General features: G+C 42.3%; 4 protein-coding genes and 1 long non-coding RNA gene across 8 annotated transcripts in view; 1 reads left to right on the top strand and 4 right to left on the bottom strand.

The window, feature by feature from the left end:
* Positions 1-174: 174 nt before the first annotated feature.
* Positions 175-25,137, top strand: LOC108103338 (centrosomal protein of 162 kDa). Of its 2 annotated transcripts, none has more exons than XR_001772218.1 (7): positions 175-1,163; positions 20,615-21,254; positions 21,319-21,532; positions 21,599-22,260; positions 23,778-23,968; positions 24,026-24,262; positions 24,343-24,454. XR_001772218.1 is itself a non-coding variant. In XM_017208773.2 (7 exons), exons 1-7 carry the CDS (start codon positions 486-488, stop codon positions 24,466-24,468), a joined length of 2,664 nt encoding a protein of 887 aa, XP_017064262.1. In that variant the 5' UTR covers positions 175-485; the 3' UTR covers positions 24,469-25,137. The 2 variants fall into 2 exon arrangements, 1 of the variants encoding a protein (XP_017064262.1); XM_017208773.2 differs by having other exon boundaries at positions 24,026-24,178; positions 24,343-25,137.
* LOC108103341 (carboxypeptidase B) lies at positions 1,585-6,936 on the bottom strand. 2 transcript variants are annotated; one of them, XM_017208776.2, is made up of 4 exons: positions 6,562-6,936; positions 3,251-3,682; positions 3,034-3,187; positions 1,585-2,590 (listed from the first exon to the last, which is right to left on the bottom strand). In XM_017208776.2, the coding sequence occupies exons 2-4, from the start codon at positions 3,651-3,653 to the stop codon at positions 1,813-1,815; spliced, it is 1,335 nt and encodes a 444-aa protein (XP_017064265.1). In that variant the 5' UTR covers positions 3,654-3,682; positions 6,562-6,936; the 3' UTR covers positions 1,585-1,812. The 2 variants fall into 2 exon arrangements, with proteins under 2 accessions (XP_017064265.1, XP_017064266.1); XM_017208777.1 differs by lacking the exon at positions 6,562-6,936 and adding an exon at positions 4,194-4,268.
* LOC108103339 (carboxypeptidase B) lies at positions 9,694-12,576 on the bottom strand. 2 transcript variants are annotated; one of them, XM_017208774.1, is made up of 4 exons: positions 12,037-12,576; positions 11,233-11,571; positions 10,561-10,924; positions 9,694-10,498 (listed from the first exon to the last, which is right to left on the bottom strand). In XM_017208774.1, the coding sequence occupies exons 1-4, from the start codon at positions 12,428-12,430 to the stop codon at positions 9,700-9,702; spliced, it is 1,896 nt and encodes a 631-aa protein (XP_017064263.1). In that variant the 5' UTR covers positions 12,431-12,576; the 3' UTR covers positions 9,694-9,699. The 2 variants fall into 2 exon arrangements, with proteins under 2 accessions (XP_017064263.1, XP_017064264.1); XM_017208775.1 differs by lacking the exon at positions 11,233-11,571.
* On the bottom strand, positions 12,969-17,486 carry LOC108103337 (probable serine/threonine-protein kinase kinX). Its single transcript, XM_017208772.2, has 5 exons — positions 15,096-17,486; positions 14,846-15,034; positions 14,089-14,230; positions 13,500-14,025; positions 12,969-13,420 (listed from the first exon to the last, which is right to left on the bottom strand). Exons 1-5 carry the CDS (start codon positions 17,470-17,472, stop codon positions 13,127-13,129), a joined length of 3,528 nt encoding a protein of 1,175 aa, XP_017064261.1. The 5' UTR covers positions 17,473-17,486; the 3' UTR covers positions 12,969-13,126.
* Positions 18,657-25,452, bottom strand: part of LOC108103233 — an 87,791-nt gene continuing 80,995 nt past the window's right edge. Inside the window, exon 4 of the long non-coding RNA XR_005993750.1 lies at positions 18,657-19,061. This is a non-coding gene — a long non-coding RNA (uncharacterized LOC108103233). The remainder of the gene's footprint in view (positions 19,062-25,452) is intronic.

Genomic DNA, 25,452 nt, shown 5'->3' with positions numbered 1-25,452 from the left:
TTTGATATAAAATATATATAAGCTACATATAAATGTAAAGTAATTAACAAAACATTGTGACTTTCAATTCATTTATTTTTTTAAGTTAAAGCTAGAGAATATAACGCATATTATCGAATATTGAACGACTATCGACCCACCCGACTATCACTGATTGTCCATCTCTACTATCCACACAATTGCAAAAAGTGATTTAAATGTTGTTGCCACGGCCAAACTGACGATGCGCCGCGTCCGTTGAGCCTCGTGTCCGCACCCGTGAGATCCGTAAGCCCGAGATCCGTGCTGTGGGTACCCCGGAAAACCCACATAGAGCCCCAAGGTCTGACTGTTTTCGGTTCGTTTTTAATTGGTTTGTATTGACAAGCAAACAAACAAACAAGCAAACACACAGGCGCATCGGATATACCAACGAGAATAAGATAAACAGAAGGTGGAAAAGTATATATATCCTCTGGCACGATTTGTTTAAGGATCAACGCGCCATGTCGCAGGTGCTCAGCCCACACAAGCAGGGTGTGGTGGAGACAGACGGACTGGACTACACGAACAGCAGCTCGATCATGGAGTTTCTGGCCAAGGAGCAGGATTGTGGCGGGATACTGACAGACCCGGATCCTGAGTCCATTTTCCAAGAGGTGAGTCGCCTGTCCGACAGCACTGACATGCGATCCGTCGACGAGCTCTTGCAGGAAGCGGAGCGCCTGATTCAACAGCAGTTGCGTCTCGGTGGAATTACCTCGGAAAAGGAGACTACTGGACCATTGGAACCAGTCAAAACCCAAAGTGAAGAGACTGTCTCCAGGGGCGATGGCTCTTCCTCGTCCCCGCAATCCTCTCCGCACAGCAGCATTCGTCTGAACACACGCTATACACATCGCATTGAGCATTTGCCTGCCCCCTTGCCCCCAAAAGCTACCGGAATCAATGGAAAAATTCGACCAAGATCCGGTTCCAAATCCTCAGCCTCGCCCACATCCGTACAGACGCCACTGGAGAGCAATAATGGTTGTGGCTTTGCCGCCTTTGTGGACAACCTGCCCTCGGAATCTGTCATATCCGAGGAATCTACGCCGAAAGACATGGACATGGAGATTCATACGGCGGCAATGACTCAGCTACAACTTCAGACCCAGGATAATACGGATGACGACGAGGATACGGTGAGTTCAAATTTTATTTTTCCGGGCTTTCTATTTATTTCCATTGATTTGTGTTTTGTGAACTCCATTCTTGAAATAGTCTATTGGGCTCTGAATCCTCGGGATAATCCCATAACTATATCTTAGTTCTTGTGACGCTTTTCAAATGATGTGGTTAGCTTATGGAACTTATGGTCAGATTTAATCAGAAATACATCTTTCTTGTTAAAATCCTTTCTACTTTATTTTGAATGAAAGCAGTAATTAAAATTCTCTTTTGGAGTGGTCTACTGGTCAAAAAATTTCTCTAAACATTGATTTTTTACTGAATAGAACTCCATCCGAAAATGTAGAGTTTCACTAACTTGCTATTGAATGCTCTATCTACGAGCTCATTGTATGAACATTGTTAGTACCGCCCAAGTAAATTCCAAAATCGATCTGTAGTAATAAATAGGTTCGTTTATTGTCCGCCGTACAGGATTCAAAGGATACGGCAGCCCACCCAAATGGCATACATTCATACATTCTTAGTCACCAAATCAGGCATGCATAGTCAACATAAATAATCCTTCACGCACACAGTTCAAACTAACAAAGTGGGTTATAATAAAAAAAAAAGGACAGAGATTATAATTTACACCAAGATGTGGAGGAAATTAGGCGTCGTTTATCCAGACGAACTGGGACCAATAGCCTGGGCCACCGTTTCCGCCACTGTCCAGCCCTCGAGAGCTGTGTCCTTGATGAAGCGCGGTGGCAGAATAAAGCCATTGGCTCCACGATCCCTCAGCTCAATAGTGTACACATATTTAACGCCCAAAGCGGCTCGGCTCCAGTCGTCTGATCCACCTCCTGCAATTCCTAGCACCTCGTGGGTAACGGCCGCCCTGTAGGCTGTGCCTGTTTTCTGAACAATTCGCTCCGCCGCCAAATTTGCCACTCGCTGCAGGACACTCGAATCCTTGACCTTGACCGCCTTGTAGGCCCATGGATAAACAATCATTTGTCCGTAACTGTGATAGGTCAAATATGACTCCAGATTGTATTTCCTCTTCGCCAAAAACTCGGCCACTGCTCGTGTTTCACGCTCTGAAGCTGGAGAGGATCCACGATAAGTGTCACTGCAAGGATTAGTCGAAGAACCGTAGCCATTCCAGCCGATATCGAAGTTTCGGTTTAGATCCACACCGCTGCACTGGGAACTTCGTGATGGAGAGCGATTCTTGCGCCATAGGCGTTTCGTCGTCCTGCTGTATTCGTAGCCATCAGGATTCATTACTGGCATAATATACCAAGTCAAGCCACGGATGTAGGCCGGCTGGTTCTCCCAGTTGGACATCAGTTGGTATAGGATGAAAGTAACCGTCGCGGGACTGATCCATTCACGAGCGTGGATTCCGCCATCGATCCAAATTTTCTTGTTCTCGCGAGGATTCTCCGAGATTCTACGAAGATATATCAATATATTAGTCAGATTATTTGACAGAATCCGAGGATAAAGTTTTGTGGATGGAATAATTTAAATCCTGAAAACGACTCATTCTTTTTAAAAGATCTTTCGTGCCTGAAGATAGGTTTTGCTTTTATACACCCGTTGATAAGTGAATTGATTTATAGCATACTTTTTGGCGTGTTGATTTTATAGTCTAAAAATTCATTATCCAAAAAATTAGAGGACTTTTGTTGGTTGTTAAATTAAAAAGCGTTCATCATAGATAGTTCTTTAAAATCGTAAGGGGCTAAGAAGTTCGTTTTAAAAAAGCTATATAAAAAAGGGTCTTTTTAACATCCTGATGGTCCAAGCTTAAGGCCAGAAAATATGGTGTTTTTCCCTCAATTGCAAATGCGGCTAAAAGTGGTTTTCTTTTAAACCTGAGCCTAAACCTACCTGAGCACTTTGAGGTCCCGACCCTCAGCTGTTTGGCCAATAGTATATAATCGTACAATATTAGGGAATTTAGTGCGGATTTCCCGCATAAAGCTATAAATTGTCTCCAGATCATGGTAGTCCTTCCAGTGCATACTGCTCCTGGTAGCCTTTTCTGTAGGTTACCAAATGAGTTATATTACAATTTTCCATTAAATTATGTGTAAATATCACTCACTCGATCTTTTGCCTTGAGCAGCAGAACTGCTCTCCACGCCTTCAAGCAGTTCCTCGTCGATCATTGCTTGAATATTTTCGGACAAAATGACGGGATCCAGGCGATGGGCAGATAGAAAACTGCGTGCCGCCTTCACTTGATCCCTGGCAATGGAGATGTCCAGAAACTTGGAGTTCTCTTTCCAAATATTGCCACCGAATTTCTGCTCCAGCATTTGACCCACGGGCACACGGTGTTGCATTGCCTCCGAGATGTTATAGATTCGCCACAGTTGCTCCTCATCGTATCGCTGGGGAATCTCGTTGACATCCAGCTGGGTGAGATTTGAGAATATCTCGTTCGCTGAACTGGCTGCTATAGCTGCCATAAGGAGCAACACTAGCAAATTAGTGTTTTGCGTCATCTTTGCGTTGTGTCTATCAGCAGGTTGACCTGGAAAAGTAATCACCCGTAATCAGTAATCAACAAAAGCAATCAGCGATATGTTATCTCAAAAAAATAGTCACACTAATTAACTTCTGATCAGTACCAAAGGAAAAACTGGCCATGGAAAATTAAAGTCTTTAGCGAAATATAAAAATCGAAAGTTTTGAACGTGGCTTAATATAAAAAACAATGAGTGTCACGATTCAGAAATTTGTATGTATGGAGTCTATTAAACCTCTAGTTGCTACCAACAAATGTTAATGACCAATCCGCAGCTGATTGTTAAACTCGAAAGGTTAAAATAGTACACGCTTGTTTAGTTTGCAATAAAAACACGCTATTTATGACCAAAGTGCTTGCTTGCTGTATTTACAGTCATCTATAGATGAAAAATTAACAAGCCTTGGTTAACTTAGTAGCCTTTTTTTTACAAACTAAACATTTGCAATAAAATTTCAAACTTAAATTCCTTTCGTCTCCCGTACGAATTGTATAGAAATGTGTTTTGAAATCTAACCTTGTTGATTGTAAATTTTTACGTTTTAAGGCAATGGAAATGCGACCAATCGAACGTCCAACCAAGTCGTTCAGGTATTGACAACTGAATGCAAAACGAAACTAAATGCAAACTCCAACTGGTATCAGAGAAAATAATTGTTACAAAAAAAGTTCGTCTAATTACCGTCAAAAAAAGAAAATTAACTAACATGTTTCCGTTTCATTGTTAATGGTTAGGACTATCTAGATGTGTGAGTAACCCTGTTTTTTAGTGTCTGTCATTGCCAATAAGTAATTAAAAATAGTAGATAGTTTAAACGGCTTTTCAAAATTGTTAATGGAAACACCCGCGAGTTGTGTAATCTTTAATGGAAATTAGTAATTCGAATACTCATTAAGAGTTTCTTGATTGATTTTTTTTAAAACTCATTTGGTTATCTTTACCAATAATGTTAAAATTGGTTTTTTACTGAACCAATTTTATGAAGTGCACGACATTTTTTGCATTCAAAAGATATTAAAAATATCCCGAAATAACTTTTTTGTGGGTTGATTAAAACTTGCATTCCAGGCAGGCAAGGAAATTTGATTTTAAGTAAACAAACGAACCACTCAACCAATTTGCATTGTTTTACGGATTCCAGTGGCGATCGATCGATCGATCGTTTGGATCGTTCGATCCGTGAGTTCCCTGATTTGTTATCCAAGTTCCGGGGGCGTGGGTTTTATTGTGCCTTGTGTTGACTTAATCTGAGATTCGTGTTTTTTCTCTGTGTTTTTGTATGCACGATGATGAATGGTATAACTACTGCGTCTTAGTTACTAGGCCCTAAGATCTAGATTATGGCCAAAGAAACTTTTCCTGATCTTCTTACAAATTTCGAAACGCCGTTTTTAACGCTTCTGTGCTAATTTCCCTGGCCCGTTTTTTTCTTTTTTAGGTTTTGTTTTCATTTTATTTCTGTTTTTTTTTCATGGATGCGTATTTGTATTTTCGTGTTTATTTTCTTTTTATTGCCAGGCAGAAAGTGGCACTTGAACGGTGGAGAGGGTCGTCTCCGTTTCACCGAGTCTCGTAGTCTCCGAACTCCAAGAACTGGTTCTCGGTTGAATCTGTCGGGGCTCGAATCTCAGATCTCCGAACTCCGATCTACAATCTCGGATCTCGGGAGTCGAATGTGGAGTACAAACACAGTTTCGGATTGGGTTTCGCTTTGTTTCGGTTTCAATTCGCTGCTGTTCACCTCGACCTTCGTGCCCCCCTCGTTCTCCTTCCATTAACTAAGTTGTTTATACCTGCATCTCATTTTGAAATGCAACCACTTTAAGAATACATTGTAAGATCTCAATCTGAAGCTGTGAAACTTAAATTTTGCTCTTGAATTAAGGTGAACTATGAACCCTTGTGTTAACATACGTTTATATAGAAATTTAACCCAAAAAGGGGTCCTAAGTGCAAACACACTCTTATCTATATATATCTAAAGTTCGTAAAAACTTGACAAATTCCAATTTTATAATTTTATTTTCTTTTAAAATTATATAGTTACTAACGGCTATTTAATTCTGTGCATTAGAAACGTGCAAACTCATTATGATTCACTTGAAGTTCTCTCATTTCATCACTTTCAACATAAAGAAACAAAAGTCGAACAAAAAAACGCATCGAAAAAGTAAACTTGTTCCGTTGAAAAATACAAATTTAAAACCAGTTAAAACATGAAGCCGGTGCATTTGGCACTTCCTCATTTGCTGTAATAGCTTTAATTACTTTTATTTTTTATAACAGACCCTCTTTTTTTTGCAAACAGCCAACGTTTACGTTTATTTATGGAGTAATACTTCTTTCTTTTCATGATACCCGAAATATTTTCTTCACCTTTCTGTATTTAAATGCATTTTAGTTTAATTTTTAATAGTGTACAATCTTAAATTCTTCGCAATGATTAAAAATTACGCATTCTTCATCAATTATTCCCATTCTTGGTCCAAAATTTTTTTTTTTAATTTTGACAAGCATTTTACATTCTTCACCCTCATTTCCTCGCAATTCTCGATTCTGAAGACTACACTCTCGTTTTTCAGCATTTTTTGTTCACTTTATTTTAGAATTTGCGTAATTTGCAATTCTCCTGTTCATAAAATTCAACACTCTCTCTCTTCTGCGGTTTGTCTTCCTTTTTTTAACATAATCTCCATTCTTCTTAGCTTCCTTTTCTTCTGAAACCTTCGCGCTTTCTTTAATAAGCTCTCCACTTTCTTCTAAATTGTTTTTCCCTTTCGTATTGACTATTTTTTAGAGCTCTTCTCATGCTTTTTCACTTTTATCAAATTAGTTTAGTTTACTATGTTTTTCACTTTTATATTGCTGTTGCTTTTTCACTTACGGTTTTTTTTGTTGATTGGGATGCTGCAGAGTTCTTCTTCCAGTTGCCGGCTCTTTGAGAGAGAGTGCAATTCGCAAATATATATAAATGTGTGTGTCTGTGTGTGTGTGTGGGTGAGTGTGTGTCTGGCTGAGCTTCAAACTTCGACTAAATGCTGATTGTATGCGCTTCAATTTTATATTGCCGCTCTGCCGGAGCAAGGGAGCCGTTACTCAAAAAAAAAATTTAAGAAATACAAAAAAAAAAACACAAACAAAACCGAGAATTACAATACAACAACAACAATAAAAGGGGAGCCCAACAGTGTTGTAAATTTTTGCGCTGACCGACGACCGATCTTTAAAGCGATCGTCGCTTAAATGGAAATTGGAAATGAAAACGGCAGCGACGCTGACAGCGAGGCAGCACCGCAGCCGCAGAGCCGGCGGCGTCAGAGAGAGAAGAGGAAGAGCGTGAGCGGTATGGGGCTAGGAGCTCCCCCATGCCCCACGCATTTAAGCTGTCTCTTTCTGGCATTCTGCATATCATCGTGTTAGAGGGGTTTAGAGGGAGAGGGGATGAATGTAAGGCCTACGCCCACGCAACCAGTTGTCTCCCTTGCACCTGCGACATTGACACTTTGACTCAGTCACACACTTTGAGTTGCATTCGAGTGCATTTAACGGTTTTCCACTGCATATCTGTTCACTTGCCAAGATATCAGCATTAAATGAAGAAAATTCAATAGAAAAATCATACGTTTTGTCCTCCTATTTTCCGGAATGACGATATTTTTATTATAAAATAATAATACAAAAAATTGTGAATTTCCACTTCCTAGCGTAGAAAACGAAGAATGTTGAGTCACGGGTACAGTATTCTTTTCTTGGCTTTTAACTGGATTTTCCAGCGATAAAAAGTGTAACTTTTTCTAGCAGAATAATTTTTCGATATTCTCGATATAATCTTTATTCTGAACTAGTTTCAAAATACAACAGGTGCTGAACACTTAATGTGATGATGCAAGATGATGAATCACAAAGTTCTTCCTTACGATAGGGATTTCCAGAGATGTGATTAAGAAGTTTTTAACACACAGGTTTGTACACAAAAAGAAATACAATTCACTTAAACATTTAAATTGTTTAAAAAATCTTTAAAAACAGTTAGGGTTCTACAATTTTTTTTAAATTATTGATAAACTTGAAGGTAAATACAACCTGTTTTAGAACAAGGTGATCAGGAATTACATTGTATTTTTGAAAACTGACAACAACATTTTATTTTTGTTTTTATGCGTTATAGGATGGATTTTTATTGATTTCCAATGATTATCACTGGAAATTCCCAATACATAGAAAGGTGACTAAGGTGTAAACTAGTCAATCCCGACATTTTTCGCTTATCTCATATTAAAACATCATCAGAGCCATAAATTATTATTGTTCATTATGAAACAATCAACCCGAGTGTTACGAGAATACCAATCAAAATTAAAAATGCACTACAGTTTGGCAAGTTCAAGATATATTGGTTTAGTGTATCTCTCTATCTCTGTTCCGCAACAGCTGATTTTGGATCACAAGTGCGATTGTAAGTTTGATTTTCAATTGTATCACAAACTCAAATCACCGCATGTGTGTGTTTGTTTAATGGATTGTATGATTGTGTGACGGGGCGATTTTGACCCACTTGGCGAGTTTTACTTTCTTTCGCCTTTGATTACCTGTCCTGCCCCCCGCCGCCTACACTTGTGTTTTTTTTTGCCCCCAGGCATTATTTATTTTTGTTTTGTTTCTGGCTTTTTTCCGGTGTTTCGATGTTATTTTTTGAGTTTTTTTGTGGTGACCAGATTTTCACTTTTAACCCTTTTTTCGAGAGTTTGGCCCCACAATGGAAGATTTTTTCAGGGCACCTTTTTGTGTGCTGCTAGTTCATTGAACAGTAAATGCTGCTTACACAAAGAAAAATTGGTATATCGTTTTGAAATAACAAAATAAATAAGTTCTTAAATAATATATTTGCAATTTCCATTTGCAACGCTTATCCATTTTTCTGTATTACTCTGGGAACATAGAAATACATACAATAATTTGCCTTTTATATGTTATAGTTCTTTTGAATTAATTATTCAAAAAAAATATTGTTCTTTCTGTGTAGAAGCTATTTTCCGTTCTCCTCAGCTGTCTGTTTATTTATCTATACATACCTAAAAAAATATGTTTTCTTTATTTTTTGTTTATTTTCTGTACCGATTAAAACACTTTCTTCGGTAGCTGGAAGCTTTGACTTTGACTTTGGCGGCAGGCGGCGATGGCCGCGGGCCTTTCGCTTAATTTCTATATGCATGCACAAAATATATCCAATCAAATATGCAACAACAAGAAAAAAAAATTAAAATAAATAAAGCGGCCAGAGCTGGAAGAGAAACAAAACGTCGTAAGCGTTTGCGATTCGAGCTTACTGGTTTTTGAAACGCGATTGAAAGTGAAAGTTGGCGGCGCCCGCTCTCGCACTCTCTTTTGCTATTGTCGCCCCTCTCGTGCTCTCTCAGCTTTCTATTTGCCCTGTTGAGCGTTCTTCTAAGCCATATTTGGCTTTTGGCCAGGTTTTACATAAGCTCCTTAATGTATAATGCTATTTACGATATGCGAAGATTGCGAAATCGTTAATCGAAATTGGCAGCGAATCTAAATCGTGGCCTTTTCAAAAACAGTTAACTACACTCTTCCTCTCTTAACCGTCTATCATACCGCGAAGAAGGGTCTAAAGAAAGTGCAGAAGAGAATAGCCCACTGGTTTTTAGCCCACCTTTCGAAACTGTTCTACGCGAGAGCTTCACCTGTACATTAAAGCCTGAAAGTATGCTTTCTACCTTTGCAAAGATAATATTTTTGATATTTTATAACCTAAAACTGAAATTTTGTAATGCATAGAGTATGTATGCTGAAAAAGAAGACTTCCCCTTAAAAGAAACCTGTGTTTGTCAGTTTTATAAAATATTTTATTTGAAAAGCAGAAGTAAAGTTTTTTGCATAAATATATTTTAATATAGATAGACAATAAATAGAATATTATATCTTAGAGGTAGATAAATTACAAGGTTTAATTTCTTGACCTATAGATCATATTATAAAGTTGAATTGAGAAACCTTTCGTTTACTGCAACTGCTGGGCAATGGTGCGCAGAAATTCAAACACCTCCTCACCGGATTCCACGATATAGTGCGGTGGCAGCAGATAGCCGTATCTTCCCTGATCCTTGAGGAACATATTGTACACCAGTTGTGGTCCGATGCGATCCTGTACCCAATCAGCAGAGTTTCCAGGTCGTGCCAATTTCTGGCGATAACTGGTGCCTGAGGAGTATTCCGCTTGGTTTAAGCGTCTCAGTGCGAGAACTGCCCTCCTTGCTGTCTGCTTCAGATCTCTCTGATTCTCCGTCACATAGTCCGCATCGCCCCAGGGATAGGTGATGGCCTGACCATAACCACTCAGGGACACATAGGCACCCAAATACTCCCGCATGCCGGTTAGGAAACTTCGCAGAGCTCGACTTTCTGGCTCGGAAAAGCTTTCGGCACCGCGATATAGATTCTTGCAGGGATTACTCGTTGATCCTGTGCCGCCCCAGCTATAGTGGAAGTTTCTATCCAGATTTACACCGTAACACCCACTCTCAGAGTCGAAGCCCCGGTTTTTGGTCCACAGGCGATCCGTGTGTCTTGAGTACTGATAGCCATCGGGATTGGCTAGTGGTAGGAAATACCAGTCGATGCGGCGCATAGCCTTCTCTGCCCTGCTTTGCCTCTGACCCTGATCATTGCCTTTTGGCCTGCCCCAAAGATGTGTCAGCTTGGAAATGGCATAGGTCAGGGCAGCAGGACTTAACCAATCCCTGGCCTGCAGTCCTGCATCTACAAAAACGGCCCAGTTATCTGGATTACCATTGGAGACTCTTAAATAACAAAAAAAAGTTCAAATTATTTCAAATCTTTAAGATTTATAAAATCCACCCACCTGATAACCTCCAATGGTCGCTTGTTCCGCGTTACTCCAATCTGGATCAGTTCCACATTTTCGGAGTAGGTTTCGAGCAGTGTTTGTAGAAACTGCTGGATATCTACCTGGTCATGATAACGACGCCAGCTCATCAGAGATCCCGGCCTCTCCATCCACGGCAGCGAATTATTACGCACAGAATCCAATGGATGATCCACAGCAGGAACTTCTACGTATGTCTCATCAATGGCCGATTCAATATCGTCGATCATTATGTTGTAGCTGAAACCCACCTTTTCCATGAATTTCCGGGCATCGGCCACATTGCGTTGCTCGATAAGGATGTCGATGCCATCCTGGTTGATATTCCACACTTCGCTTCCTGAAAACAGGATGTATTCAGTCTTTATATGTATAAGGAGTTAATAGGGAGTTTCTCATGTCTGGTTAAAAAAAATCTTTCTAAATTAAGTAAGGTCGAATTTTATCCAAAAAGTGATTGATAAACTAAATTAGGTTAAATGAATATTCACAAAAAATTTGCGAATATGAAAGTATGAAATGGTTTTGCATATGCGAGTTTGGCTTCTCAGTTCAATTTACTAATCAGAATTAATAGATATTGCTCAGGAAATATTAACTGATGTTGACTAATGCTGTTAATATGAAATACTCCTTCTGTGTTTATACCAAAATTCCGCCAGAAGGCCCTCAGCTGGGGCTGTTCCAGTCGAGTTTCGTGGATTTTCCATAGCTGATAGCCGTAGTAACGTTGCACATGGCTACCATTCCGATAACGTCTATTGATCTGGTACGAGGATCCCGGCGATAGGAAGTCAAAACGGCGGAGATCCAAAGGCGATAGCCACTGCAGGCCCTCGAAAGTGGATTCGTAGAGCTCGCTGCTATTGAGGGTCAGCAGGGCGAGAGGTAGACCCGAGATTCCGGAGATCTCCGGCACGGAGACACTCCGCCAGAGCAGCAGCTTTTGGCCAAGAACCGATCCCATCAGGGTCAGAAATGCGAGCGCTTCCAGTGGCGGCATCTTCGAACTAAATCGTCTATCTGGGTTCTCAACTTTGGGTTCTGGCCTAGCGGTTCTCTGATTTATGCCAAAACCACAAATTTATGCGTGCGAATGCGTGCTCAGGTGGCCGATTTGACCTGACCTGCCCTGACCCGACCCCTCCCTTCACACAGACGGGGTCTACAGAATAGTAGTATGTTGTTTAAATAGATCATATTATGTAGTCATAAAGCAGATCATATAATTTTGATATTGAACAAAATTATACATGAAAAGGAAGACATTTTTAAACAATTTCGGGTTTGATTGCCGCAAACATTAAGGTTTTTTTTTTTAACAGAAAAGAACAGAATTTTGTTACTATTTTCTTAACCCCAAGTGTATTCATAAGCTTGACAGTTTCTCTTCTTTTGTTCGGCTTAGCAGGCTTCGTGAAAGCCCCTCCAGGGCATTAGTTGTGGACTTACCGAATAAAGCGACCACCTCGTTGAATTGGGCATCCGGTGAAGCTACCACCTGTTGCTCCTCCTCCTCCTCGTCATCCTCACGCTCTTCCATGGATGAGCCCCGGGTGGCATTAAAGTTGAGCTTCCACAGCTGCGCACCTCGATAGCTCACATAGTTAGCATCCAAATCGCTGCGAAGCTCCGAGATTCTACCCCGTTCGGATGAGGGATTCATTGACAACGGGTTAAGATATCTCAGCAGGTGACCCACACCGCCGCCAAAGAATGGTAGCCTCGTTAACCGATTATCGGTGCGTGCCAAATCCAGATAATTCTTACCGCCAACTTGCTCCATTTTCACAGTAATTAGCAAAACCACTGCCAACCACGCCCACTTCCAGAGGAGGAGCTGCATTTTAGTATAAATATTAGTATCTACTAATAACTATTAGTTGCTAAATTGCTGATTTTGTGGTTTCGTGCGGTGCGATCGATTGGACAGTTGGTGCTGATTTAATGCGTTCGCAAATCGATCGGTGAGCCGCAGCCTCCGGCTAACGGCTTCTCGCGTTCTCAATTCTCTAATCTTTATTCTCCGTTCTCCATTCTCCAAGCCGCGTTCTCCACCCCTTTCGCCGCCCATCTCTATTTCCCCCATTATACGCCCGATTCCCCAATTAAGGCCAACACATTTGCATATTGACGGAATGCCGGTGATTTTGATGCTTTTCATTTCTGACTTTTACTTTGGGAGTGCGGTGTGAGACCATGGAAGAAACTGTTATACTGTTATACTCGGAAGAAGAGATGAGCTTCTGGTTTTTTTTTTTTTGGGGTGTGATTAGTGATTGTTAGTTATGTTTTGGCCCCCTAAAAGAAAAACGATTCTTGTTTTTGATTTTAACTTTTTAATTTCTTAATAAACATTTTTCAGTCTATTTAGATGAGTTTTATGTTTTCTTTTTTTTTTTTGTGTGTTCTTTTGTGTGTGTTCAATTTGTCTAGTTACAAGTAGAATAAATAAATAAATAAATAGTATTCATATAAATAGCAAAAAAAAAAAATCATTACGCTGATTTACTAAAAAATCGCATTGAACTAAGTGGCAGGACTAGTGGCGACGCCTCCGGCTGCCACTGCTGTTCCTGGCTACCGATTTGCCGCGTCCTTGGGCAATGGCCCTGGCCACAGTGTCGGCGAAGGTCACGCCATCCTTGCCATTGTACTGGATGAAGCGGGCTGGCAGGACGAAGCCATACCTTCCAGTATCACCCATTTCAATGGTGTAGGCATACTTAATACCTGCAATGCCCTTGGCCCAATCATCAGAGCCTCCGGCGGCAGGGTACAGAGTTGTGGCGGAGGATCCCACCGTATATTTCACGCCTGTTGACTTGGTGATGCTCTGGAAAGAAAGATTATAGAGTTAATTAACCGGGACAACCTTTTGTTTATTTGCGGCAAATGAAAATATCAAAACTTACTGTTCCCGCCTGACGTGCCACACGATCTAGATCAGCACGATCCTGGGTTAGCTGGTAATCGTAGCCCCAAGGATACAGAATGTACTGGCCGTAACTGTGGAATGAGAGGTACGCCTGGAAGGTCTCCCTAGGGAAACCGCTGATGAACTTGGAGATGTAGAAGGTCTCTGGTTCGGAGAAGGCCTTGCTGCCGCGATATGTCTGAGAACAAGGACTGGCGGAGGTACCCTTGCCGCCCCATTTGTAACCAAAGTTACGATTTAGATCCACTCCAGGACACTGGCGACCATGAGCACGCATATTTTTGCGCCAGAGACGATCGGTTGTGTGGGAGTATTCATAGCCATCGGGATTGGCGACCGGATGAATGTACCAGTTGATGCTACGCATGTGCTCGGGCAGATCTTCCCATCCCTCGACCAGCTGGTTGGCAATGTAGGTAACCGTGGCAGGACTGATCCATTCACGGGCATGCATACCACCATCGATCCAAACACCAGGATTACGAGCATTGCCATTAGAAATCCTATAGGTTAAACAGACATTACATTAGGTTCTGAAAAGGGTTTATAATCAGGGCCAGACTCACTTAAGAATCTTCAGTGGTCGCTTCTCGACAGAGTAACCGATGATCTCAGTGGAACAAATGTCGGGATAGGTCTTGGCCATGTAGTCAATAAAGCCATGGATGTCCTCCAGGCGATGGTATGCCTGCCAGGTGAGGCGGTGTCCTGGAATAGATATGGAAGATAAATATGATATATTAACCCCTTCAGTTCATTCAACTTGCTGTCAATTAAAAAGGGGGCAAAAAAGAGAGCTTGGCACTCTGACCCTAAACTTGAACCCTTAACCCTCGAAGAAGGCATCTTTGTCTTGACGTCGTCTGGCGTTCCCCGTTTTGCTGGCTATCGATTAAACAATAGCGTCTTGCAAGGACCTGGTCCTTTTCTACGGGTGCGTTTTTTCGTTTCACCGTAGCTTGTAGGTGGGGCAACCAGGCACGTGGCACGTTCCTATGGCAAAGCCACTTTGCGCTTGATGACTTTTCACACGCCCCTCGCCGAGTGCATTAAATGCTCGTTTGCGGCGACACCTCGCTGTCGAAAAAGGGGTGGCATCGGCATGCCGCCTGACTGCACCACCTGTCACTCAACGGAAACCCAAACTCCACTAAAAAATAATAATAAAGGAAATAACCTTTTGCCCTGCGATTAACCGGTGTAAAAATCAAGGGAAATCTGTTCTAGTTTTCTTGAAAATATTCACAATTTGAGATTTTTGACTTAAAAAATGAATTCTAACTTCATGAATATCTTTCAATACGGCCTGCTCCATTGACTTACCCTTTCGGTTCTGCAGCTCAGCAATCTTTTCCGCTGGGGGATTCTCCTTTTCGATGACGTGCTGCAGGTTGTCAATGAGAACAATCCGGGAAAGATTAGCAGCGCGAATATGACGCTCGGCGGCGGCCAAGACTTGCGGTTTCAGCAGATAGTCGACCTCTTGCTTGACTTCCTTCCACAGTTGACCATCTTAAAAAATCAAAAAATAGAATTATTTATTGAGTTTATAGTATATCCAAGTTGAACTCACCATATTTGGACTGCAGTTCATCGGCCATTCGCTTATCCTTGTCGGTTTGGACAACAATACGCCAAACTTGGGCACCATCGTAGCGTCGCAGATGGGCATTAATTGGAGACTCCTCCTCCGCCTTGGGCAGTTCAGTTTCCGATGGCTGCTGCTGCAGGAACGATGCGTTGACGTAGTTGAGCACACTATCCTGAACCTGAATGGGTTGAGATGGCACCTGAGGTTGGGACACCACCATTGGTATAATGGTGGTCAGGAGGGAAGATTCCACGGGCTTGGTTTCCTTCTCTGGCTGGGCGGATTCCATTTCTGACTGCACAGTTTCCTTCTGCACTTCGGGTTCGGTTTGGGTGGAATCAGATTGGATTTCGTCTTGGATTTTCGCTGGAATTTCAGCAGGAATTTCTTCTGGAGTTTCCACTGGGGTTTCAGCAGGGGTTTCAGCAGGGGTTTCAGAAGGGGTTTCAGCAGGGGTTTCAGCAGGGGTTTCAGCAGGGATTACAGCAAGAACTTCAGCAGGAATAGAAGCTGGCTTTTCAGTAGTAGATTCGGCAGGAATGAGAGCTAGTTTTTCATCAAGAGTTTCAGCAGGAGTCTCAGCTGAAATTTCAGCAGGAGTTTCAGCTGGAATTTCAGCAGGAGCTTCAGCAAGGACTTCCGCAGGGATTTCCGCCGCGACTTCAGCTTCTTCAGGAATTTCTTCGTGTTTTTCTTCATTGATCATTGGCTGAATCTCGGTATCATTCTGGGTGGCCTCCTCCTCTGCCTTGGCTTGCTCTTCCACTTTAATTTCCTCTTCTGCCTTGGACTCTTCAAGTGGCTTGGCCTCCTCCTCTGGCTGGGATTCCTCTTCAGGTTTGATTTCCTCTGCGATTTCAGCTGGAGCAACCTCCGCCTGAACTTGCTGCTCTGGGGCAATCTCGACGGGTTCGACATTTGAGGGTTGGGCTATTTCCTCCTCTGGCTCATCGGCCAAGGTGAGCTGCTCGGGTTCCTTTTCCTTTTGCTGCTCAACTTCAGGGACGATCTCCTCTTCGATGGCTTCTGTGACAGGGGACTGCTGCTCTTCATTTTCTTGATCCTGCTGCTTGCTCTCGGTGGCCTCGGCCAATTCTTCGGGAACAAGGTTGTCCATGGCAGCGGTGAGACCATCTTCAATGCCCTCTACCAATGTTTCCATCAGAGATGCTTCCGTGGTATCCACTTCGTTGTCGCTGGATTTCTCAACTTCAGATTCGGGTTCCTTCTCCGACTCGGGTGGCCCTTCAGGCTGAGATTCAACTTCTGGCTGAGATTCAGCTTCGGGTTGTGGTTCGCTCTCGTGTTGAGCTTCTACCTCTGGCTGGGATTCATGTTCCGGCAGTGATTCCACTTCTGGTTGGGACTCAGCTTCTGGTTGAGATACAATTTCTGGTAGGGATTCAGCTTCAGGTTGAGATTCTACTTCAGGTTGAGACTCAGCTTCTGGTTGAGATTCAATTTCTGATTGAGGTTTAACATCTGGCTGGGACTCAATATATGATTGGGGTTCTGCTTCAGGTTGGGCCTCCATTTCTGGCTGACTTTCAACCTCCTGCTTTTTCTCTTCTTGCTCAGCTTCGGTATCTGGCAGGGATTCTTCTGGTTGAATTTGTTCTGGCTGAACTTCAGATTCCTCGGGCACTTGATCATTCATTTCCTGTTCTGGTTCCTTCGCCGATTCTTCTACCGCACTGTCGGTGTCAGCTGGAGATTCCTCCTCTTCTGGTAGCTCATCGCGGACGGGAACTGGAGCTGCCTCTGTGGCCAAGTCCACAGCTTGCTCAAGCTGAGCCTCCTGGCTAATGGGTTTCATTAAGACCACATGCTCCTCGATCGATTCGGGCTGCTGATGATCGTTCTCTGCATCGTGTTCCGTTTCTGGCTGGGATTCTGCCACTGTAATTTCGCTGGGCAGCTCGACAAGTTGCATAGCTGGACTGGAATCGCTCTCCAGCATTAGCATATCAGAGGCAGAGTTTGAGTTAGATGGGTCAGATTCGGGATCGGCTTCAATAGAGTTGCGATTCACATGCTCGGTGTCCTCCAGTTGACTGGCCACCGTTTCGGGTATTAGCATATACATGTCTGAAGAATCGGATGACGGAATGGATGTGAGCTTCATGTCGTCCACAAGGACATCCTGTTGTTGTTGCTGAGATTGATCCGCTGGCAATTCGTTTCTCTCCAAGGCTAGACGATCCAGCGACATGGACGCCACTTGATTGAAGCCAAGGACTAGGAGCAGAGAGCTGATGGTGATAATTCTTTTTGGGGAAATCCCCTCGTTGGCAGCGTTGCCACGCGATCTCGCGTTGTACATCTTAGCGGGATCTGACTGTGAACCGTAATGAGACATGTCCCATTGGTGGAGTGGCGCTTTTATACCAACGCTGGGAAAGTATTGCCATTTCATTTTCGATATTTCTCTCCACGATGCCTCAGCCGCTGTTAGCGTCGCTCTGCCTCAGTCGGCGTCGCTGCCCGCTTACACTGGCCATCGAAGAGTGGAACTTGTTATGTATGTTAATGGCATCGGTGTCCAACGCTCATGGCTCTCTTCCTTGTAAGAGCCCACTCGCGGTCTCTTATGTTAATCCCCCCCCAAGCGAATGTCATCGTCATAACCATATCCATATATGTCTCCCTCCCAGCATTTCTTCCATCTTCCACGCCGATCCGATTCCACATTTCCATATCGACGGGTCACCCGCTCTCGCTTTCTTTCGGGATCTATGCGAGGCATAACAAGAAATTGATTATCGAAATATATGCAGTGCTATAACAGATCAAAAGTCAAGATATACTCCGAAATGTCTTGAGAAACTAACCCAAAAGTGGTTAAAAAAGATTAAGCATATGTGATTTATTCATAAATTGGGTTTAAAGTCGTTATTTTTAGTCCTGTTTCCTATTTATATTCTGAGTTTATCATTATAAGCTACCAAATTATATACTTTAGTATATAATAATAAAATAATATATAATGTATTTAAAATATTTAGTATATAACAAAGACAATCCAACAAAGTCTACAATAGACAGTTAAAATAATATAAATCTTATAAGGAAAAGATCATGTTATATATTTCCCTTCAGTAATTAAGTATCGTTGAGTTTCTGATTCCATAAATAACTTTTCCTCATTTAAATATTGATAAATACTTAATGTAGCTCTTCCTAAGTGCCATCAGCTGTCACAATTATCGGCTGCTCGACTTTCTATATGAACAACAAATCATTCTGAAGCTCCATTTCCATTTCCATATCGATCTCGATCTGAATCGCTGAATCAGCAGCGGGAGCCTCAATTAATAATCGATGTCAATTGGCAATTGCGTGTTAACTGAAATGCTTATTGTTATTCGGAATCGGTGTTGGACAGGTATATATATTCATTTAACGAGTGCAGCAGGACGCACACGTGATTCTTCGGATTTGGCACACGCAAATCTTCTCAGATGAATCCCTCATATTTTTTGTTTTTATTTTTGTGGTGGCGTTGGCGCGCTTTAAAAGTTTCCAATTTGCTCATTGACATGATTTCTGAATAAGTTGCTCTGCTGCTGTTGCTGCTGCCGGTTTGTTTTTTATTTCGAGTTTTTTTTTTTTTTTTTTTGTACTCGTAAATTGTATTGGTATTACCCACGCTCTGCTCTCTAATCAACCGCACCTCGTCAGCGGGCAAACAATTGCCGGTGGTTCCATTGCTGTTGTTACCGCTCCTTTCACTTTATAAGTGGAGTTTATCAAATGACAATTGAGGAAGAGCGAGAGTTCAAGTAATTGCAAAGCGAGATCGCCATTGCCATTGCCTGGGTCAAGTAGTGAAATTGTCCTTAATAGTCTAGTCCCCTATTCATATATATAGTTTCTCGATTAATCGACCAAGATCTGGCCATCTGGTTGGCAAGTGCCTCTTAATGTAGCTCAGTTTTTAACACCTGACTGCAAATGAAACGAATAGTTAAGATGTTTTGGCGTTAATTTAGCGAATAAGTGCTAATTAATTGGCAATTTACATTGAATCTTTATTGAGTTATTAAGACTTACTCTAAAAGCTGACAGATTTGAAAATTAATAAAGAAATCACATTTCGAGTTTGTTTTAGAAGTCTTTCGTTTTAATAAAGCGAATAGTTACTACAACTTTGCTTATTTCCTAGGAATAACTTTTGGATAACTTCTTCATAATTTATAATAAATTAAAAATCTCCAAACAAAGCAGAACCAAATCCATTTTCCAGCCCAAATAAGTTCACACATTTCAAGCTGATTTCCAAGTGGAAAGTGGCAGCTCCATAAAATTCACAAAAGTATGAATGAAGTGAATGGTGTAAACGAGGTGGAGGTGTACGATGTGTGTGTTTTCAGGTAGATTCTACTACCAACTTGCCGGAGTCGATGAAAGCGAGAGTGGGCAGAGCAATGTCAGTCAATTGCTAGCGGGTAAATGCCGAAAAAAGGCAACTTAAAAACCTATACACACAAGCACACACACACATGCTCACTGGTACAGTGGGACAATGGGTAATGGTGGGTGAAGTGGAGTGGGGGGTGGGTTTCGGGGGTCGATACAGTGCCACGAACTTTCTTTCTTTAATACTTGGCCGGTTTTTTTTTCGAGTGTCGAGTGCATTGTTATTGTTGCTGCTGCTGCACGCCCACATCATCCCAATTATCTTCTTACGGGCAACCACAGTGCCCATAGTTCCATTCGACAGTCGATAACGATTTGACGAGGGTTGCGAGTGCGCACAGTGGCCACGGCGTGACTTATATTTTCTTAGCTAAGCTATATCTTTTCTAATAAATAACCAAAAATGCTAATAAATAGGCTATATATTTTGTATATCTTAGAAGCAAAGATGTTAATTTTTTAGTTGGTTTCTCAAACGTAGTTTGAATTACTAGGAATATTATGGACATTTGGCTCCACTGTACAGACGTACATGAAGTTGTCATTGTGGTATGTATTTTTAGCTGTCTTTGTTTTTCCACTGACCTGCTCTGTTCGCCTATCCCTGCAGAGGATGATGGAGATGATAGACAAAGAAACCGCCAAGCGACGACAAGTATAAAGTATTATTATTATTCCCGCAACGTGCAACTTCACAGCTTTTTGTGCCCCATTACCGTTAACTGCCACACCCCAAAAACACCTCCCCCGCACTTTCACATGTTCCCCGTGAACCTTTCCATCTTTCATGGAGTCTGTAAATGAGACGTTAAATTTGGGTCTTAAAATTTGCAAAGAAAAAACGTTCGTCTGGTAGCGTTTTTTTTTCAAAATGATTTTCTAAGTAAAAGTTTAGCGGAACATGAGGAAACTGCAGATGATTTTCCGGGACAAATGCTCCATTTAAAATATTATATATATGTTATATTATATGCCGTTTGCTTTTACTTGTGATATATTCTTTTTTACTATGAAACGAAATCTCATTTTCACAATCAATCCCATTAATAATGTTTAAATCTTGTTTTATTTTTCGTCTGCAGATGGAGGAGATTACTGAGGCAGAGGTTGATGCTCCTGCTCTATCAGGCAACATCGGTAATTTGGTAAAAAGTCCTTCGGGAATCCAATCAAGGGGTCAATTGTACAGCCAACCCATTCGGCCGATGGCTAGCTACAGCGAGAAGGCTGTGGGCAGCTCACCCAAGCATTTGGTCAGCACGTTGAGCTCACCCATCGAGCAGATTGCCTGCAGTGTTTCCCGAGAGCATGCGCTTAAGTTGGAGATCGAGCAACTGCAGGAGCGACTTAAGGATACCGAGGAGCGTTTGGCCTCCGTTCGCCTGCAGAGTGACTCGCTTTCGCAGACGCAACGTGCCCTACGAGAGCACAATGGCCGCCTGCAGGAAGAGTCAGAAATGCTTAAACTGGACGTCCAGCATCTCAATGAGTGCGCTAATGTTTTGCGCGCGGAACTGCAGGCGGCACGAAGGGATCGTAGTGAGGCGGTCCAACTGCAACGTTCCCTGCGCGAGGAACTTGAAGAGGCGCACCAGGAGCGTCGGCGTACCGGCGAGACCAAGGAGAAGGATAGCCGCGTTATTCAGGATCTGCAGCGCCAGTGCCGCGAGATGGAGCGGATTCTTATGCGCAAGCATCCGGACTCTGTGTCCGCTCTGATAGGTACGTTTCTTTAAAGGTTGAATGAAACCCATTGATTTGTTATATAATTTTTGACTACCAACAGTTGCCTCCAAGAGCTCGGGCATGTGTCCGCTGAACGATCAGGAGAACTTAAATAGTCGCAAGCTGCTGGAGCAGCGTATCGCCCAGTTGGAATCGGATGCCAAAGAACAGGATCGCAAGGCTCAGCAGATTCTGGCCAATGTCCAGGCTCGATTCAACTCGGTGCAGGCCAAATATGAGACGCACATTGCAGATCTGGAGACACAGGTTCTGAGGTAAGATCTTTCAATGGGATTCCTTGAATGTAAAAACTAAGTCATGTGTGTAACTCAACTCCTTAGCCTCCAGGAGATCAACACAAAGCTGAACGAGCAGATCGAATCGCAGGTGCGCACTTTAGATCGCTACATGCAAAAGCGGGCGGACAGATACTACAATAATTGCACCCAAACGGAGCCATTGGAACACGATGAACCGGTCGGCAATGGATTAAACCCGGGAGGAGTAACCGCTGTCAGCTCGAACACGATGGGCACCCAAACCCAGACGGCGAATGGAACGCGGGATCACAGTACCAATACTATTGGCTGCCCCTCGCCGGCACTTGTCTGCCAGCAACAGCACCTCCACCACTCACACGGCCACCTTCATCCACACGCCCCATCCGCTAGCAGCAGTACCAGTAGCACGGCCAATTCCACGCCGAACACTTCGCGTCCGAACTCAAAGCAAAGTGGCGGTCAGAGGCGTTCGCCACTAGTCACCGCTGGTCCCTCCAAGCTGCCCATCTCACAATCAGACTCCACACTCTCGCTGCTCAGTCATGGCGGCGGAGGATCCAAGGAGGAGGCTCAGTTGCTCAGCTCAGTCAGAAGTATGCGCGTTGATTTGGCCATTAAAAATAAGGCAATGCAGCGTCTAACAAGGGAGTTGGACGAATGCAAGAAGACCATACGGAAGCTGCAACGGGACAGGGAGGGAAGTAACTCCGGCAGCCAGGCAGGTGAGGATTCATCCCCCTTAAAATCAGAAATCCATATCCGAATCCATAAGCAAATCCAAATCCATAAGCAAATCCAAAAGACCATCCCATAGCCCCTCTCTAATTTCGGTTGTGTTTGTGTCACTCGGTCGCCGATGGATGGCTGGTAATTTATGGACTTTCTCTGCCCGGTCAGCACGTACACTTGATAGTTCCCCCGCCCCACTCTGCACACTCCTCCCGGTCCCTCCTTCACTGCTCTACCGCGGACCCCGCCAGATGGAGACCCCTGCCCACTCTACTTCTAGAGACGGCAAATAAATTGCTGGAATAAATCATTGTACGGCTGTCGACGCTGTCGGCCTTTTGACCACTTTTTGCACTCGTTTCAAACGGCAATTGCAGCGCAACTAAGCGGCTAAGCGGCCATCGACCAATGGCCAAGACAAACACGTTTCAGCCAGGCGAAGACGCCTTAACCCTCTGATCATCATTGGTTATTTGCCGCTCTCTAAAATGTTTTGTATTATTTTTCCAATGAAATATTTTCAATATAAATTTTCTAATTTAGGTAACAAATTCTTTAAGAATTCTAATAGGTTGCAATCTTGAGAAGAACTGTGCCACAAGCTTTCTGAATATATAACTAATTTCTAAAACCAAAATTTTCTTTGCTAGGGTTAAAACAAACGGCCAAAACGAAACTGAATCCACAGAGTCGAAGTTGGAGACACCGAGCGAGAGATATATGTATGTGGAGACACGGAGTGACATGGGCAGGAGGGCGCGGTGGGAGACTCCATCTCGGGCACTTGGTTATGTCACCTGTGCGGCCTGACGCTTGTTTATTTACCTTTTGTCGATTCGGATTTGAATTTCTTGTTGCTATTGCTATTGCTGTGGCTGTGACTGCCATCGAAAAAGAAAATTCGAAAGCGAAAGTCAAAGTCAAAGACGCGGGTTTGTTTTGGCGGCGGGTCGGTGGACGCTGCTGGGGATCGACTTGGATTGGATCAGGTCTTCTGCGGCCCCACCTCTTCTTTCTTTGCCCCCGCCTTTGCCCTCCCCCTCTAAATAGACGTTTTATAATGCCATGACTTGTTAGCCGCCTCTGCTGTTGGCCAAAATGCTCAGCGAGGTTTTTTTATTACTTCTTTTTCTTTTTCTGCGTTTGTGATTTTTTTTTCTTTAAGATTTTCTTTGTGTGTGTGTTTTGATGTGCTGTGCGGTTTTTTGTGGCTAATTAATGAGCCGTCGGTCCGTCAAATTTGTTTTGTTAATAATTGTAAATGCCAAAAGCGGACGACGGTAACCGTATAAATAGCATCACCAGCGAATGTTTTAATTTCGTACGCGCGTGTAAAAAATGTAAATCACTCTTCATAACTTTTGGATTATGCAAGAGGTTTTTTGTGAAAATTTCTTATAAATTTGGTCAGACGAAGCTCAATGAACTCCGCGATTAACTTACATAATTAATTATTTGCTTATTAGTTTTATTAGATTAATTTATATTTTTTGTCATGCTTATATTTTAGGTAGTAAACTGGATCTCAAATCGCAGGCCAGTGGAGGATCCTTACAGAGGCGTTCCAGTGGCTATGATCATCACCACCATAGTGACCATATTCCGGCGGCCACCGAAAGTCAGGCTCTGAAGGAGGCCCAAAACAAATACCGCCTACTGGAGGCCGACTATAAGACGCTGCACGACAAGCGGCTGCAAGATGTATGTGTTCTTACTACTTTCCGAAAAAAACTCTAACTAATAATATCGAAATTCCAGTTAAAGACCCTGCAGAGTGCCCATGAAAGGGAACTGGCCTCCTGCAACGAGACTGTGAGGATCCTGCAGCAGCGACTAAACGAGCGGGAGGAGGCACTAACCACCCAAAAGCGGCGCAAGGTGCCGGTGGATTACTATGCTCTTAAAGCCAAGGTACCAAAGCCATTCTATTAAGTTCCCAAAAAGCAATCAAGATCTATTTAAAATTCAAGAAAATCAAGAAAAAAACTAATACAGGTTTGATTGTCTAGAGCTTTTATAAAATTTAAACTAATTAGTTTATGAACTAATTGCTATTACTTATTCTCCCCTTTAAGGTATCCCTTTTGGAAAGGAGACACTCGGAGCGGGAGGAGCGACTACACATGCTGGTAGAGGCACTAAGCAAAGGACGACTCAACGGTGCTCTCGAGGATCTTATGCAGGAGAATAACAATAAGTAATGGAGTTCTAAATGATTAGAAGATTATGTAAGCCACATTGCCATGTTCAATGCCAGCCAATTCGACTAGAGTCCGTCTAAGCAGAAAAAACATCCAATGATAAATACAATTTTAGCCAGAACAAAAAGCAGGAGTTGGTTGAATCATAGGATCCCAGGGCTTGCTGCTGCCAGATTGGATTGTGGCTCAAAAAAAAAATTAAAAAACTCTAACTGACGCTCCTGCGATTTTCTCAAACCAAATTCAAATGTGTTCAAAGTGGAAACAATAAGTAATATCGACAAGTGATCAGTTAGCCAACAACTTATATATAGGTTTAAGAACTTTCCCAACAACAAGCCGCAAACCAATCTGGTACTCCAGGCTAACCAAATTCGGGGTCCTTTGATCACCAAGGATATTTAAAGATGCAGAAAGAAAATTCATGTTATCGTAGGTCTTAGAGCAGAAAGTATTTTAAATATCAATGTTTCGATGTAGAAATTGAATGTTTCGAAAAAAAAGAGTTCACACAACTTAGAGAGGGATAGTTAAAACGGTGTGAAAGAGAGCGAGACACTTGCAAGCGTCTTAAAAATGAAAGAGACATACATAGTTCGGGAAAAGAAAGTTGTACTAGGAATAAGTATTTTATGTATATAGAATATCGAAGTACAGAATTGGAAGCGATCTCAACTTGAATATTATATATTTGATTTAGATGAAGAGTGCTTTAGGGGCACAATTAATTTTATCCATGTAACAGTCAATTTTTTTTTTACCTAACCCAATTATTGTGCGTTTAAGATAGAAAACTTTGAAAAAGTTAAAAACAAAACTAAGAACAAGGGGCCGTAAATAAAGTCTATTTATGTTGTTCTCATATAAATATAAAAACCTCCATAATAATGTAAACTTGAATAACAATCCACTATACTACCTTTTCGACCACCTATACAGAAAAATATTTGAACTCTTGGGGACAAAATGGCAATTTTATAAAAA

The sequence above is a fragment of the Drosophila eugracilis genome, unplaced genomic scaffold (genome assembly GCF_018153835.1).
Source record: "Drosophila eugracilis isolate 14026-0451.02 unplaced genomic scaffold, ASM1815383v1 contig_2161, whole genome shotgun sequence".
Classification (NCBI taxonomy): domain Eukaryota; kingdom Metazoa; phylum Arthropoda; class Insecta; order Diptera; family Drosophilidae; genus Drosophila; species Drosophila eugracilis.
The sequence above is the reverse complement of the archived record's forward strand: the minus strand, read 5'-3'. Positions and strand labels throughout refer to the sequence as shown.